Consider the following 18,202-nt stretch of genomic DNA (forward strand, 5'->3'; position numbering starts at 1 on the left):
TCCAAATGAGGGCAAGCATTCAATCGGCCCATAATACCAGGCGATTTCTTGAATTATTGCACACCATAAATGATATTTCATTGCCTTAAGATTGGTTGCAAGCTTAGTTAATTGATAGTGTTTAATCTAATTGGCATTCATGTCTAGACCGCCAAGCTTTGCAAATACGACAGCTGCAGAACTTTTATTATGATTGTTTATTGGCTGTTCCGACTGGCTTCTGGGTTCACCATATCACCAAGAGAAGTCCGACTGCGGTAGACCAATTGTGTTATGCAGTGATTGAAAAAATCCCCCATTTTGATTGGCCGATTTAGTCTGCTCGCCCTAATTCTGATTACATGCCATGATAATCACTATTCAACTATTCAAGTTGCCCCTTAATTGCGATTTTTGTCTATACACACTACTCTGGTCACCAACTTTCTCACTTAAGAGAATCCAACTGTAACTGAACTGTAACTGCACTCGGTCCTACCACAGGACAATTGCAATTGGGTTAGCGTGATGTCTGGCTTTATCTTTATTGGTCAACCGGATAACTACAAATAAAGCTGTCAAACTTACATAATGTCCCAATTATTGACTGGTGATTCGTGCTCTGATCGGTTTAAGGTTGTAATGACATACACTGGACTATGTACCAGACGGGGTTCCCAAGATCCCCAAAATAGCGATATACCCCTGGTACTGGTAACTCTTACAGTTTTCATGTTTCCACTTGTCGAAAAAAGAAGTATCATCTCAGAATATCCAGCACTAAAAGGGTTCATACTCAAATCCTTCAGATTAAGAATCTGTTCTGTATGACTAAGAATAGATTAAGACTATAGTCTGTGTATATTCCTGCTATAAACCAAACTACAAATTGTCTTTCAGATAGTACTAGACACTTCCACCATTTCATTGGAAGTGGTAGCGAGAATGCCCAATGAAATCTTGGCCAATCCCGATGGCGAGGAAGACGCCAAGATTTATAGCGTAGAGTCAACTTTAAAACTCCCCCCAGACAAATTTATGACGGTGGTCATTGAGGACATGCTAATTACCAAGGTAAGTTAATATGAGGTCCAAAATTGCTTCAAATATTTCCAATAACTTGCACAGAGCATCCCTTAAAAATACAAAACTCGCTGAAACCATGGGCAATTACTCTGAAAGTATAAATCGCAGAGAAAGGCTGAGGGCCATTCCAAAAAAATAGGAGCCTTCTTTGCCATAAAGCATACCATCAGTATGGCACGCCATTGACTTTTCAGTCTAACTGAAAAGTTACAGTTGAAAAATGTCTTTTTTAAGCCACACTGACCTTTAAGCCACACTGACCTTCACTCACAATTGAATAACTATATTATACAATTATTTGATCCCCCCTTTTCCGGCTACATTTCAGATAATCAAGAGAGAAAAGGAAAGCCTTCTTGAAGTGAGCGACAATGAAAGCCTTCTTGAAGTGAGCGACAATGAAAGCCTTCTTGAAGTGAGCGACAATGAAAGCCTTCTTGAAGTGAGCGACAATGAAAGCCTTCTTGAAGTGAGCGACAATGAAAGCCTTCTTGAAGTGAGCGACAATGAAAGCCTTCTTGAAGTGAGCGACAATGAAAGTCTTCTTGAAGTGAGCAACCACGACATGGATGAAATGAGCGACTAAACAGTTATTTGAAAACATCAATTTTGAGTATTTGAAAAAATTATGTATTTGAAAAACTGATATTATGTATTTGAATGAAATGGCCAGGGCCATTGTGCTCACCTCATGTGGAGGAAAGATGGATAAAGAGCATGGTATTGTGTCATGTAGTGTTAGGTTTGATGTAGGTCCAAGCAATAACAATTTCCCCAAAATGGCCAATTTACAGTACATTCGACCTCTGTGACCTTGAAAAGTAGGTCAAATCAAAGAAGACCCGGGTGACACATTGAATGGTTGTTAGAATCAGATGTACCTATGATATAAAATTGGTGCCAATCGGGCAAGTCATTACTAGGAATAATGGCATTTTGAAGAATTTAGGATTTGGCCCTCTCCCTGGAGGCCAAACGGCAAATCAGATCGCACCAAACTTGGGTACCTGAGATCACCTGACCAAGGGGTACATGTGTACTTAATTTGTGATCAACAGTCATTGCAGTTAAGAAATGTGCCATAGTTACGGCCCGACGGCGAATTTACACCATTTGACCTCTGTGACCTTGACAAGAAGGTCAAATTAAAAACCTGTGTGACATATACTGTACGGTGGTTAGATGTACCCATGATATCAAATTGGTGGCAATCGGGCAAGAAGTTAAGGAATAATCACATTTTTAAGGTTTTTGGATTTTGCCCCCTGGTGGTCAAGTGGTGAATCATATTGGACCAAACTTCGGTCCCTAAGATCACCTGACTAAGGGGTAAATGTGTACCAAATTTGGTATCAATAGTCATTGCAGTTTAGAAACGTGCCATCGTTACATCCTAACGGCCAATTTACACCATTTGACCTCTGTGACCTTGAAAAGGAGGTCAAATCAAAAACCCGGAGGATATGTGATGCACCTTTGCCAGAACTACCTACCATATTTTTTTCAAAATTTCCCGACTACTATTAAGGGAGATATTGCATATTTTCACTTTTAACGTTTGGCCCCCTGGTGGCCAAACCATGAAACGAATCGGACCGAAACTTGGTCTCCAAGGTGTCATTACATAAGGGTACATGTGTACCAAGTTTCAACTCAATAGCTCTAACAGTTACGAAACGTGCCCTGCTAACGGACGACGGACGACGACGACGACGACGACGACGACGACGACGACGACGACGACGACGGACGACGGACGCCACGGTATGGGATAAGCTCACCTCTGCTAAGAGGTGAGCTAAAAACTGGGGTTATGTTCCGGAGACATGTACACTGTTGTAGGAAAGTAAAAGTAAATATATCTCAATATCTCGGAGGGATACATACATTTCCATCTTGTACACATGTCACATATTGCTCTAGCATATTGGTTCAACGGTCCCGTGCCAGAAAATTAGTTTTGCGTTTTGCATCTTGAAAATATCACCATTTCAAAATATCAAGAAAAAATGGATTTTTTTAAATCTTGAAATTCCTGCTTCCAATTCACAACAGTTTTATTAACTGATCAATTCTAAGACTTCCTGTGAAGAAATTAAATGAAAATCTCTTTTCGTTTTGGAATTATATCAAAATATCATCAGTTTCTGAGATTGGAGATTTTTGAGATTTTTATCGATTCTTTTTGTTTCATATGATCCTTTTCATGATAACATTATGATTCATGCCAGTTTTAACGGATTTACTGTTTAACTTACACTATAAACATCAGCAAATATGAAAATTGGTCCACATTTAAAGCACTTTCTTTGGATGATATTTTGATATATCTCAAAAGTGAAATGAGATTTTCATTCAATTTTTTCACAGGAAGTCTTAGAATCGATGAGTTAATAAAACTGTTGTAAATTGGAAGCGGGAATTTCGAGATTTAAAAATACTCAAAACTAATTTTCTGGCACGGGACCGTTGAACCAACATGCTAGAGCAATATGTGACATGTATACAAGATGGAAATGTATGTATCCCTCCGAAATATTGAGATATATTTGGTGTCCTTAGACTTTTACTTTCCTACAAGAGTGTACTTAACATACCATACATACCAAACTTTAACATAACATACATAACTTCTCAATCTATGTATCGTATCTTGAGATATTGGATATTGACTTATGTAAAATTTGACCTAAATTCAGACCCCTCTAGAAAGTACTCTGCTCATGGTCCTTCAGATTGGCAAATTCCCCGAAAAAACACGGAAATGTGGATAATTTTGATATACACCGAAAATGAAACGTTGAGATACCTGACATATATTTATCATGAAAAACAGGTCTGTAATTAAATTCAAGGTTTTTGGGTTAAAACAAGTTCAATAAATCTCAGCCCCGCTTGAAGCCATTTGAAATATTTTACCATAAGACTCTTTCACTTGAATTTCTTTGTAATGATTTATTGATTTGTTCCAATATTTATGTCTTTCCTGATCACTGTACAATTCAAGAAAAACATCAACTTTGATATTTTAGATACTTTTCATTATCTCAAATATCTTCAGGTTGGGCAGAGATTTGGAATAATAACAAACATATTAAAATTATTTAAGAATTATGAACAGACTCATTTATCGTGAAAAATGTCAGGCATCTCCAAGTCCCATTTTCATGATCAATACAATTATTGATCTCGATGAATATTTGCCATCATACCATGGTGCCCATCTGTAGGTCAACATGTATGAGCACAGTACTTTATATAGGTATGAATAATTTAGGACTTGACTAATTTAGGACTTGACCATCGTCAACTGTAGTAGGCCAATAATATAGAAAACAAATCAACTTGTATTGTATGCAGTGTAATTCCTCTCTTAGACTGCTCAACTGTAATTTGAAATAAACAAAGTTGAAACAAGATTTTTCCATTTATTTCTTTGCTTTTTTGTTATGCAACAAACATTGTGTTGGCATTGCGTACAATGTAGATGTACCTTTGTTGGTGCTATCGTTCCCATAGGTTGTGATGTGTCTCATTGCGGGCAAAATACACGGTGGATTGAGAATGTTTAACATGTCAATTCTTTGGCCAGTCACCAACACGGAGGCAATGGGTCATATGAATAAAAACTAGCAATAGCTTTCGCTGCAAAATGAGGACAACACAGGCCTACGACCAGAAGTAAAAAGGCCTATTCAAAGGAGACGCACGGCAAAGTGCCAGGTCACAAGGCTGTTGTGCCGTAACACCGCAAGGATCCATCCTATGGATGTACAGCCTTGGGTAAACAGCTACATTGCCCGAGAAACTGATGGTCATGCTTTTGAAGTTGCCAACCTCATATCAAAAATTGTGGATATCCTACAAATAAGAACTAGCAAATGCACAGTCCAATACATTTGTAGAGTGGAACTTATCATAAGAGCATTAACTTTGCTTTGTTCATCATTAGGCCGTCCCATTTTTGTCAGTTAAAATTCAGTTACTTAAAATTCAAAGCTTTGATGATAAAAATCAACACCCAACTTTGCTGCCCTTATGGAAATCTTGTGTTCAAAACAAGCATATTCCTGGTTGGCAAGTACTTTGAATTTCCCTCGCCCTACACTACCACCACTGGTCGGTAAATCAGACCATCCAGATGCTATACCTAACAAACATAGTGGGACACACTGTAAAAACATGCTCTTGTCTTGTACTTCTCCCAGATTACAAGGACAACCGAAGCTGCTCTTCTTGTTACTGAATATAACTACGTGGGAACCATATGACATTCACAATGTCTTCTTGTTTTATAATGAGTGTGTGTAAAGTTGGATGTATAGGCCTTAGGTTGGGCCTGTTTCTAAGCAGGCATGGGCAGGTTTTAGTGTACATGTATCTTTGTAAATGTGCATTCAAGTACAGATTGTTTCATATCTGATGACAATTTAATTTTCATTTCAGGCCAGATAAAAAAAATAACTTGTTTAGCGTCCCCTCCCGACCTGGAAAAGTGTTGATGGCTGAATTATTTTTTTTATAATGTATTTTCTATTAAAAAAGTGCCTACCTGAAATTCTGGAAATCCTGAAAAAAATATTTATTAAATTTGATTTGATTTTCTTTTATTTTGACATGTCTTTTCACCTAAATTGCATAAAAAATAAACATAAAAACCTCCCTCCCTGTAGTTGCGCTTCAATAATTTGAAAGTGCGCCCTGGTGCGAAAACTTCCGGATACGGAACCAAAGGTGATTGCGCGCATGCGCTCTGGACATTAGCCATTGTTTGCGTTTTTTGTCCCAGCGTCCCAGCGGGACTCCTTTTAAATACACGAATTTGAGACAAACCAAGAGGTATGTTGGCATTGTGCTAGGCCTACGTGAAAGATTAGTATGTACAGATCTCCCGTATCTTGTTCTCAGAATATGACTTTTGGTGCAGCTCGAGTATTTGAGAACTTTGTGAAGCGAACCTGTCTTCGACAGGCCAACATTTTTCCCGCCACTGACGCGTGAGAGTTTTCAGTAAAACCCCTGGTTTATCGCCCTTTTGAGGCGGTTTCATGTATTTTGTCATGGTCTATGCATGCCTGACGTTGCTTACTGAGAACCCCAGTATGTTTTTAGTGCCTGTTTTTGTCAGAAACGAGTATTTAGCCGAAGCCATGCTCTATTTCTTGAGGTCACGTGACCGCGCACTTCTGGCCGTGTGCTTTGGATAGTTCGCCACTAGGGTTGTAGATGGCACCACTGAGCCTTAGAGAATTTCTAAGAGAAACTTTGGTTTTTCATGCTAACCTTGCTGTAGTTTTGGAGACTACCCTCTTATAGAAAATCTTGTAGCCTTTGATGAACCTTTTGCCTTATTGTATTGTATTTGTTTGGTTACAGATTTCACGACTCCTTTTGTACCGACTCTTTGGAGCGGATTGATGTGAACTCATGATATCAGCATTTGAGCAAATAAAGACCAGTCTTTATAGTAACCATAAGAGTCCGTCGAGTCCTTGGAACCAGATAGTCCCTCCTGGGTGCTGCGGCCACAGTGAAATCTCTGGTGTCCTTCGATACGTTTGGAAGATACAGAGAATGAGATCTCCACGTCGTGCGTTGGAAGATACCAATGAAATCCCCGGATGGAAGCAGTCACGATCGATGCTGAACGAAGGATCGTCATAGTGTGATGTTGTCCTGGGAGTGTCTGCTTATCATTAAGGCTGATTGTTTGTGCATGTGCACATAATATTATCGCATACCTGTCGTTTCATTGCGAATAGACTTGACTACCGTAAACTCTTGGTCAGTCTACTCAGTCAATTGTCTTATATTGACTGAACATCCCACTTGCGATTGTGAACAGTCTCAACTACCACAACTTGAGTCAGACTACCTGGTATACAGAGCCGTCTAACTGTGAAGTAGTGTGAACTGAACAGCGCGATGAACACTAATAACTTGCATGGTGACAACAAGCATTGCTGATTGCGAACTTTGAAGAGACGTTTAATCCTCATTTTCTCAGACCTTCAAACTGACATTCTTCTTGAACACCTGATGTCCTGATGAGATGGTTTATGAACTTTGGACTCTCCTTGTGTACCCTTTTTCTAACATTTTCCTTATTTTTCAGCGTGGTCGGTGAGGCTCATCCCCTCGTGACGAGATCTGGCAGTGGTGACCGTGGCCCTTTGCATGATGCTACCTCTACATGCGGTTTGGTGAACTTTGGGATTGGTAATCTTAGAGTAGTTAGGGTAGTTACTAGGCCTACATGCACATTGCCATTTGTTGTTGACCCTTCATTCGGCCTTGCGATGAATCGGTTACGGGCGTTGTGGTCGGGTACAACCCCCGAGAAGAAATCCTTTCAGGCAAAAGAGAGGGAGCTAAGGAGTGCTGTGTCGCAGTGGAGACGATGTGCAGCTTACGTTGATGCTTTGACTGAAAATCATGGTGCGGCAGTTTTGAAAGCAGAGGGAGAGACTCTCACAGGTTATATGCGGCTGGTGGAGCAGGCTCACAAAGACTTGGAGTGTTGCATCCAGGATCCAAGGGAGATCAACCAGAAGTTCGAGGAGTTGGAGTGCCACCACCACAATCTGATGTGTAGACTACACGCGATGGTGCGGGAGCTCGAGGGATCGGCGACAGATAGGAAATCGGTCAAGAGTCGTAGCTCAATCAGCAGTGTATCCTGGAAGTTGGATATTGCAGCTCAGGCAGCCCAACTGAAGGCGAGGATCAAGAATGTTGACAAACTTGCAGCAATCAAGGCGGAATTGGAGAAGACCGAGCTGGAAGCAGCACTTGATGTAGCAGAGGCGGAGATGATGGCTATCAACTCGGTGGAGAAGCCTGGTGCCAGTGACCACGGTAATGGATCTTTACCTGAAATTGAGACACCCGCGGAGCGAAAGGCTAGAGTTGAAGAGTATGTTAAAAACCAGGACCCGCAGAGAGGAGTGTTTGTGGATCATTCCAGCAGCCAGGTTGCACCCCCTGTGGCCACTCCCCCTCAGGATAGGACTTTGAATGTGGAAGCACCCCCCTTTACCCCGGTGTCACCAAGGGGAAACGACCGAGAAATGGGATTGGAAGCAGTCATTTCCAAGTTTACAGAGCAAATAAATCTTTCACGTCTACCCACTCCGGAGCCAGCAATATTTTCTGGGAACCCCTTGGAATATCCAGCCTGGAACGCGGTTTTTGAGACCCTAATTGAAAGCAGAGGCATACCCCCGGCGGAACGGATGCACTACCTTAAAAAATACCTAGGCGGACCAGCAAAGGAGGCGGTTGAGGGATATTTCTTCCTGTCAGAGGTGGATTCTTTCAGCGAGGCAAGGAAAATCCTAAAGAAACGTTTTGGTGATCCGTTTGTTATAGGAAATGCTTTAAGGGAGAAATTAAAAGCCTGGAAGGTTGTTGAATCGAGCGATGGACCAGGATTGCGGAAATTGGCGGACTTTTTACGTCAATGCGCGGCCGCCATGAGAGTGGCCAAATACACACTCGGAATTCTAAATGATAAAAGAGAAAGTATGGAGATTTTGAAGAAGCTCCCCAATTGGCTTGCAAGCCGTCGGAATCGTAGTGTTTATAGATGGGTCAAGAGTCGGAGGGAGAGGGCTACGAGAGAAGGGACCCCTTTGGAAGAGGTGCCAGACTACCCCCTTTGAATTTTTTCTGTAAACAGAGTCACGACTTGGATTCTTGTGGGAAGCTTCAGAAAGAACCAATGAAGAAACGAAAAGACTTCATTTTCAAGAATGGTGTTTGTTATGGATGTTTAAAGAAGGGTGCCCATCGTGCGAAAGATTGTAAAAACCGGATCAAGTGCCGTCAGTGTCAGAAGCTTCATCCTACAATCCTACATGGGGACCAGAAGACTGATCCTAAGGAGACACAGAAACCGGAACCCGGACAAGACCCCCCGACAGAAGAGGCGACGACCCAGAAAAACGTGGTGCATGGCCAGGGGAAGAGTAAATCATCAATGATCTTGCCAGTGTGGTTATCGCATGAGGACAAACCAGGTAAGTATATGACCTACTGTATGTTAGACAGCCAATCAGACACTACCTTTATCTTGGAGCAGACTTTGAGTAAACTGGACATGAAAGGAACCCCTACTAAACTGAACTTGTCCACCATGTCTAAGGAGAGACAGAAAGTGGAGACTAGCAGGGTGAAAGGACTTCTTGTGAGAGGACTAAACAGTGAGCTCAAGATCAAACTCCCTGCTACTTACACACGCGAGATCATGCCGTCGAATCGCGACCATATTCCAACACCAAGCATTGCACGTGAATGGCCACATCTATGTGACATAGCAGAAAAGTTTCATCCCCAGCAATCTTGTGAAGTTGGTTTGTTGATAGGCTACAACTGTGCCAGAGCTTTGACACCGAGAGAGGTTGTTTGCGGAGCTGGTGATGAACCCTTTGCCCAAAAGACGGACCTAGGATGGGGAATCGTGGGCAATGTAGGACCAAGCAAGAATCCGGAGGATGTTTTCAGAACTAGCCATTGTCTCAAGACCTTCGATACTCAGTCGGATAAGTTGGTTTTGGCTGTCCAGACAATGAAGATTGATGAGGACCCTACCCCGAAACAGTTGTTCGAAGTGTTGACAAGGGACATAAAGTACGGAGATGTCACAGGAGGACAGGAAGTTTCTTAATATATTGGAGGAAGGCATACATCGGACCAAGGATGGACGTTATGAAATGCCACTCCCTTTGAAGACACCTGCCCCTGTTTTGCCCAACAACAAATCCCAGGCAGAGAAGCGTCTCAGACAATTGAGAGCCAGGTTGAGCTAGGATGAGACATATCGGACCAAATACACAGATTTCATGAATGATATGCTGGATAGCGGACATGCTTCAAAAGTTCCTCAGGATGAAGTAGACTCAGATAATCCAACGTGGTATATCCCGCATTTTGGAGTTGTCAACCCTGAAAAGAATGACAAAGTGCGCATCGTCTTCGATTGTAGTGCACGGTACAAAGACACATCACTGAATGATAATCTGCTCCAAGGACCAGATCTTACAAACAGCCTCCTAGGAGGACTTATGCGGTTCCGGCAGGAGCCAGTGGCACTTCAGTGTGACATCAAGAAGATGTTTCTGAATTTTAGAGCGAACCCTGAACACAGAGATATGTTGAGATTCCTGTGGTGGCCAGACGGATACTTGGAAAAGGAACCCACCATCTACCGTATGAATGTACACCTATTTGGAGCGACTTCGTCCCCAGGATGTGCCAATTTTGCCCTGAGACGTATGGCAGAAGACTACGAAGATGAGTTTGGCTCCGTCATTTCAGATTTTGTGAAAAGGAACTATTATATGGATGATGGAATAGGTTCGACCAAAACCGATGAGGAGGCAATAGGATTGTTCACTAAGAATAAAGCCATGTGTGGAAAAATAGGCCTGGAACTCCACAAAGTATTGTCTAATTCACCAGGAGTGATGCAGAGCATCGCAAAGGAAGATTTGGCACAGGGAGTAAAGGATCTGGATCTGTCAGTGGATACCCTACCTATAGAAAGGACACTAGGAGTATTTTGGTGCATTGAAAAGGACATCTTTCAATTTCGGATCACTTTAAAAGACAGGCCCTTTACTAGGAGAGGAGTATTGGCGACCATTGGATCAGTCTATGACCCTCTAGGGATGGCAGCGCCTGTTGTTCTTGTGGGAAAGAGGATCTTACAGGAGCTGTGTGCGGATGGGGCTGATTGGGACGACCCTCTCCCAGAGAATTTGCGAGCAAAATGGGGAACCTGGAGGTCTGACCTATTGGATTTGGAACATGTGAGCATGCCCAGATGTTACAAGCCTCAGGATTTTGGAGAGCCGAATCTAATTCAACTGCATCACTTCTCAGATGCAAGCCAGCAAGGGCTAGGACAGTGTTCTTTCCTTAGGATGGTAAACCCTCAAGGCCAGGTGCACTGCAGCTACGTGGTGGGAAAAGCCAGGGTGACACCTATCAAGACAGTGACCATGCCCCGTCTGGAGTTAACAGCAGCGGTGATGTCAGCCAAGGCATCAGTCACACTTGGCAAAGAACTGGACTATAAAGTAGCAGATGAACTTTTCTGGACGGATAGTCAAATCGTGTTAGGATATATCGCCAATGAGGCTAGGAGATTTGGTGTGTTTGTAGCAAACCGAGTTCAGCAAATAAAGGATCGGACAGAAACTGAGCAGTGGAAACATGTGAGAGGAGAGGAGAATCCTGCTGACGAAGGGTCGAGAGGTCTAACAGTGGAGGAAATGAAGGAATCCAAATGGCTAAAGGGACCCGGATTTCTCTGGGAGCAGGAGCTCCCCAAAAACACCATGACAGGAGATGTCACGCTCAGTCCTGACGACCCAGAAGTTAGGAAAGCCTGTGTTCATGCTGTGAGTGCAGAGGAGACAGGACCCAGCCCCCTAGATGACAAATGGCTCAGGAGATTTTCAAGTTTAGGAAAGGCCAAGAGGATTCTAGCACTGTGCTTGAGTTTCATTCAAAGATGCCGAAATAAAGCCAAGGGGACAGATGGACCGGTAGTAAATGTAGCAGCCTTGGAGGAGAGCGAGAGAGTTCTTGTCAGGATTGTGCAAAACGGAGCGTTTGAAGAAGAAATACAAGCTCTCAAGAAGGATGAGCCCAATGGAATCAGAAGGACCTCTCCCCTCTATCATTTGGATCCATACTTGGACAAAGAGGGAATTGTCAGGCTGGGTGGCAGATTGAGGAGAGCAAAAATCAGCCACAAGCACCCCATCATACTACCCAAGAAAAGTCAGTTGGGAAAACTGGTTGCATATCATCGCCATGAAAAATGCGCTCACGGTGGCCGTGGGATGACCATAAATGAGATCCGGGCAAATGGTTACTGGATCCTAGGCATCAGAACTGCAGTGTCTCCATTAATCCATAGATGTGTAAGATGTAGGAAGGCAAGACGCAATGTTGAAACTCCCAAGATGGCTGACCTACCCGTGGATAGGATAGAGGCAGGGGAAGGACCTTTTGAGTGTTGTGCCCTTGATATTTTCGGACCATGGACTATCTGGGAAAAGAGGAGTGATCTGAAAAGATATGGTATGATGATAACTTGTTTGGCTGTCAGGGCAGTACACATAGAAACATTGAACTCCATGACAACGGATAGTTTTATCAATGCCTTGAGACGATTCTGTGCTATCAGGGGTCCGTGCCGTCTGATTCGGTCAGATCGGGGCAGCAACATAGCAGGGGCAGATATGGAGTTGAGAAAAGCTTGGGAGGGTATGGACCACGAGAAAATACGGGACCATCTACTTACAGAAGGGGTTGATTATCATTATATGATGCCTAAGTTTGAGATGAGCTTCCCTAAGTCCAGTCATATGAATGGCGCTGTCGAGAGACAAATCCGAACAGTACGAGCAATCCTGAACCAGCTGTTGCAAAATAGAGCCCAACAACTGGATGATGAGGCGATCAGGACCCTCATGGCTGAGGCAATGGCAATCGTCAATTGCAGGCCATAGACAGTGGAAAATTTGGAGGATCCGGGATCATTGCGCCCATTGACCCCAAATCACATACTTACGATGAAGTCAAGACCAGTACTCCCCCCACCTGGTAACTTTGAGAAGGCAGACTTGTACTTGGCGAAGAGATGGAGGCGTGTGCAGGTTCTAGCTGAGGAATTCTGAGACCGATGGAGGAGAGAGTTCATTTTAAATCTTCAGCAGCGTCGGAAATGGTGTGAATCCCGTGAAAATCTTCGAAAGGGAGATATTGTAATCGAGAAGGACGAAGATGTACCTAAAAACTGCTGGAAATTGGCGCGAATTACAGAGACCCACCCCAGTGAAGACGGCATAGTGCGCAAAGTTACGATTGTCACCGGAGACCGGAATCTGGCCCATGATGGGAGACGAGTCAAACCATTGGTAAGTTATGACAGGCCAGTGACCAAGCTGGTCCTTCTGTTGTCGGAAGAGTAAGTAGGTCCAATGCTTGCCTAATCATGGCTCCTGTGAGCGATTCATTGCTTGGCTGTCTGATAGGGTTAGCACTTTGGTAGTTGCATGTAGGTCAGTCTTCCTAGCTGCTTTCTTTGGGGTAGTAATAAGTGAGTTGCTAGTAAGAGAGGACATGAATTATGTCATTGTTTAGTTACCCTGAGTCTAGAGTGAAATTTGAGTTGCAGGATGAGCTCCTGTAATCCGTCACCTCTGCCAGGTCCGTCAGGAAGGGGTGAGTATCTTTTTCTGGTTAGTCATTTATGATGTATAGCATGAATCACTTTCGGGAGCGGAGTTCTCCTTTTCAACAGTGTTTAGGTTGCTGAACTGGTAGTGATTTTGCTGTAAAGATCACCTCCAGGTCACAGCCTGCCAAAGTTGGCATCACTTGTTGTCTTGTGATAGATATCAAACTTGCAGCATAGTTGTGATGTTAAGAAACTGTCATAGCGATTGCAATTTGCCAAAGATAATCAGATTTTAGGTTCAGTACAACTTAAAGCTGAACCGGGTTTTGTTTTTCTAGTCTTTCTATTTTGTTCAGCGAAAGTTTAAAGCTGAACTGGTTGTAAATATGTTTTGGTCTAAGGTTACAATACTTTTGTTACCCTTTCTGTGGATTAAAAAAATCATAGATGATTTTGGAGGGGTGTGTAGTTGCGCTTCAATAATTTGAAAGTGCGCCCTGGTGCGAAAACTTCCGGATACGGAACCTAGGTGATTGCGCGCATGCGCTCTCGGCATTAGCCATTGTTTGCCTTTTTTTGTCCCAGCGTCCCAGCGGGACTCCTTTTAAATACACGAATTTGAGACAAACCAAGAGGTATGTTGGCATTGTGCTAGGCCTACGTGAAAGATTAATATGTACAGATCTACCGTATCTTGTTCCCAGAATATGACTTTTGGTGCAGCTCGAGTATTTGAGAACTTTGTGAAGCGAACCTGTCTTCGACAGGCCCACATTTTTCCCGCCACTGACGCGTGAGAGTTTTCAGTAAAACCCCTGGTTTATCGCCCTTTTGAGGCGGTTTCATGTATTTTGTCACGGTCTATGCATGCCTGACGTTGCTTACTGAGAACCCCAGTATGTTTTTAGTGCCTGTTTTTGTCAGAAACGAGTATTTAGCCGAAGCCATGCTCTATTTCTTGAGGTCACGTGACCGCGCACTTCTGGCCATGTGCTTTGGATAGTTCGCCACTAGGGTTGTAGATGGCACCACTGAGCCTTAGAGAATTTCTAAGAGAAACTTTGGTTTTTCTTGCTAACCTTGCTGTAGTTTGGAGACTACCCTCTCATAGAAAATCTTGTAGCCTTTGATGAACCTTTTGCCTTATTGTATTGTATTTGTTTGGTTACAGATTTCACGACTCCTTTTGTACCGACTCTTTGGAGCGGATTGATGTGAACTCATGATATCAGCATTTGAGCAAATAAAGACCAGTCTTTATAGTAACCATACGAGTCCATCGAGTCCTTGGAACCAGATAGTCCCTGCTGGGTGCTGCGGCCACACTCCCTACCTGACAAAATTGAAACTGGTGGACGCTAAACAAGTCATTTTTTTATATGGCCTTTACATGTATATTAGTTTTGCAAGAAGTGCAACTACGTTACATTCAGAGATGTTATTATGGCTTTATTCAGCAATAGCAGGCAATCACCCTAATGTTTATGTATGTTTCATACTATTCTTGGTTAGAAGACATAAATAATTGATTTATTAATTTAATTGTGACACTCTGTAGTTTGTGTGATTTGCAGATTGATTTTTTGAAAGTTTACAAAAATAAAGTTGGTTTTCTTAGCAGATATAATTTCACTTCGTTCCTTCATTGGTTATACTATTGAACAAGCTGTATTTCTTTAAAATTACAGAAATGAGCTGTAATTCTTTAAAATTACAGAAATTACTGGCAGCAGCAGTTGCCAGTAGTTGCAGTAAATCTACAGAACATTTGGTCACTGTACAGTTTTGTATTATTACAGTTCGCTGTAATAATATTGTACTGCGGTGTATATTTATTGCAACTACTGGCAACTGCTGCTGCCAGTAATTTCTGTAAAAAAATGCTGAAATTTTTAACAGTGTATCCAAACAGGACCCAAGTGATCCGAGAAGAAGATCTTGTTCGAAAATTTTTCGATGGTCTGCACGACCAAGATACAAAGATTCAGATCGAATTCTTTAAATCCCCCGATACAGTTGACGTGGCACTTAACCATGATAGTTAACTACAATGAGACGCGCCAGCGGTTTTCGGCTAGTGGTGCTATTAGTATTACATGTAGTTCAAAACAACACCCCCGAGTTGACGGTAATGTTGTTGTTACATCTGACTCTGATGACGGTGACAGTACCCCTGATGCAGATGCAGCAAGGATCACCAGGGCGAGCTCACAAAATCAGAATAAGTCAGATTCCGCAAAGCAAGTGAAACCTGCCAATATCAGTAGCTGATGCTGATGCTGATGGAAAGTCAGGCCTTACCTCAGCACTAACGGAGCTAGTCAAGCAAACCATTGGACTTGAATTTGAGAGATACTCAAAAAGCCTAGATATTGACCATGGTCAAACACGTAATAGAATCAGGCGGATCAGCGAACCTGATATGAGAACATGTTACAAATGTGGCCTTGTAGATCACATAGCAACTTTTTGTGAATACTTTACACCTAATCAGGGAAACAGCTGGTCTCATCAACCGCAAACTTGGCAACCTCAAAACCAACAAAGAAGTTGAAGAGAACTTGGTGAGAACGAGTTACACCCGTTGTGTAAATTATTAAAGAAAGAATCAGTAAGCTGTTATTTAAGACCGAGCTGTGTTTAGTGCCTACCCAAGCTAGCCGGGGAATAACTCCGGTCTTACATAGGCATGCCCCCATCAGAATAGGCCCAAGTGCCCCAAGGCTGATGCATGATGATAGCGACAGCCAGCTGGTTCATGATCACCCTAGCTCCCCCCCCCCCCCAAGGTGTCACTCACATTTTGGTAATTGGTGCCTGCTGGGACCTGGGGTAAATTCAACCCTATTCTTCTGATTCTACCGCCACTCCTCGCGCACTCACTCACCATCAGCGTCCGCCTTGGAGGTTTTGCTGATTAGTAATCAAGATCAAGATCAAGTTGAGCTGATCGAGTCAGTGGCATTTGATACTAATGAAATCGATTTTTCTTCGTTCATGTTCACGGTCATGAAACGTTCACGTCGTGCTATCCGTGCGCCTGCGAAACCACCCTATTGTCGTTTAGTGTAGTGTTGTGTGTTCATAAAGAAGTAAGAAAAAATGTTTTGATGTGAAAAATGTCAACTTTATTAACATTCCAAAAACAGCTTCCCATAGGAGACCAACAGCTGCTGCAAATGAAATGGCCAGGGCCATTGTGCTCACCTCATGTGGAGGAAAGATGGATAAAGAGCATGGTGTTGTGTCATGTAGTGTTAGGTTTGATGTAGGTCCAAGCAATTACAATTTCCCCAAAATGGCCAATTTACAGTACATTCGACCTCTGTGACCTTGAAAAGTAGGTCAAATCAAAGAAGACCCGGGTGACACATTGAATGGTTGTTAGAATTAGATGTACCTATGATATAAAATTGGTGCCAATCGGGCAAGTAATACTAGGAATAATGGCATTTTGAAGAATTTAGGATTTGGCCCCCTCCCTGGAGGCCAAACGGCAAATCAGATTGCACCAAACTTCGGTACCTGAGATCACCTGACCAAGGGGTACATGTGTACTTAATTTGTGATCAATAGTCATTGCAGTTAAGAAACGTGCCATAGTTACGGCCTGACGGCCAATTTACGCCATTTGACCTCTGTGACCTTGACAAGAAGGTCAAATTAAAAACCTGTGTGACATATACTGTATGGTGGTTAGATGTACCCATGATATCAAATTGGTGGCAATCGGGCAAGAAGTTAAGGAATAATCACATTTTTAAGGTTTTTGGATTTTGCCCCCTGGTGGTCAAGTGGTGAATCATATTGGACCAAACTTCGGTCCCTGAGATTACCTGACTAAGGGGTAAATGTGCACCAAATTTGGGATCAATAGTCATTGCAGTTTAGAAACGTGCCATCGTTACATCCTAACGGCCAATTTACACTATTTGACCTCTGTGACCTTGAAAAGGAGGGCAAATCAAAAACCCGGAGGATATATGATGCACCTTTGCTAGAAGTAACTACCATATTTTTTTCAAAATTTCCCGACTACTATTAGGGGAGATATTGCATATTTTCACTTTTAACGTTTGGCCCCCTGGTGGCCAAACCATGAAACGAATCGGACCGAAACTTGGTCTCCAAGGTGTCATTACATAAGGGTACATGTGTACCAAGTTTCAACTCAATAGCTCTAACAGTTACGAAACGTGCCCTGCTAACGGACGACGGACGACGACGACGACGACGACGACGACGACGACGACGACGACGACGACGGACGACGGACGCCACGGTATGGGATAAGCTCACCTCTGCTAAGAGGTGAGCTAAAAAGGAGTGGGCCGATGTTTATAACCCTGTTGTCCCTACAATAATTGTCCCTACAATAATTGTCCCTACCGAGACTGGAACTTCAAGAAACTGTCCTTGGAATGCAGATGTCAGGAACACTGGAAAAAGGGCTATACCCTATATAACACATGCAACAAATCCGATGGACTGATAGGACAAAAGCTCTTGCTTACATAAAGAAGGAAACAAAGAGACTTAAACTATTTGTAGGCAATAGGGTAGTTGAGATTCGGAACTCCTTCGCAGAGCTCATTCCTGCTGATTATTGCTCTCAATGATCAAAAACAGAGAACATGAAATCAGACCAGGTGTGGTCAACGGGACCAGAATACTTCCTACTTGGTGCCCAACATTGGCCTGAAAAGGATTTTGTGAACAATAACACAGTCAAGGTTGAGGGCATGCAAAGACACAGCTGTATCACTGTTAGTCACCACAAGAGGTCAAGGTCAAGGAGAAAGCATCATCAACAACTTTCTTCAACAAAGCTCCGTAAGCTAGAAAACTAGATACAATTAGGAGAGACAAAACTGAAACCCAAGTCAGCAGGAGATGGCATGTCACAAGCCACAATGGTTTAAAGTTCTAAATGCAAAAGGC

The 18,202-nt window shown here is 42.8% G+C and overlaps 1 protein-coding gene across 1 annotated transcript; it reads left to right on the forward strand.

Moving 5' to 3' along the window:
- Window positions 1-9,908: 9,908 nt before the first annotated feature.
- LOC135499678 (uncharacterized) lies at window positions 9,909-12,590 on the forward strand. Its single transcript, XM_064790600.1, has one exon. It carries the CDS (start codon window positions 9,909-9,911, stop codon window positions 12,588-12,590), a length of 2,682 nt encoding a protein of 893 aa, XP_064646670.1.
- The last annotated feature ends 5,612 nt before the right edge of the window (window positions 12,591-18,202 follow it).

The sequence above is a fragment of the Lineus longissimus genome, chromosome 2 (assembly GCF_910592395.1).
Source record: "Lineus longissimus chromosome 2, tnLinLong1.2, whole genome shotgun sequence".
Lineage (NCBI taxonomy): Eukaryota > Metazoa > Nemertea > Pilidiophora > Heteronemertea > Lineidae > Lineus > Lineus longissimus.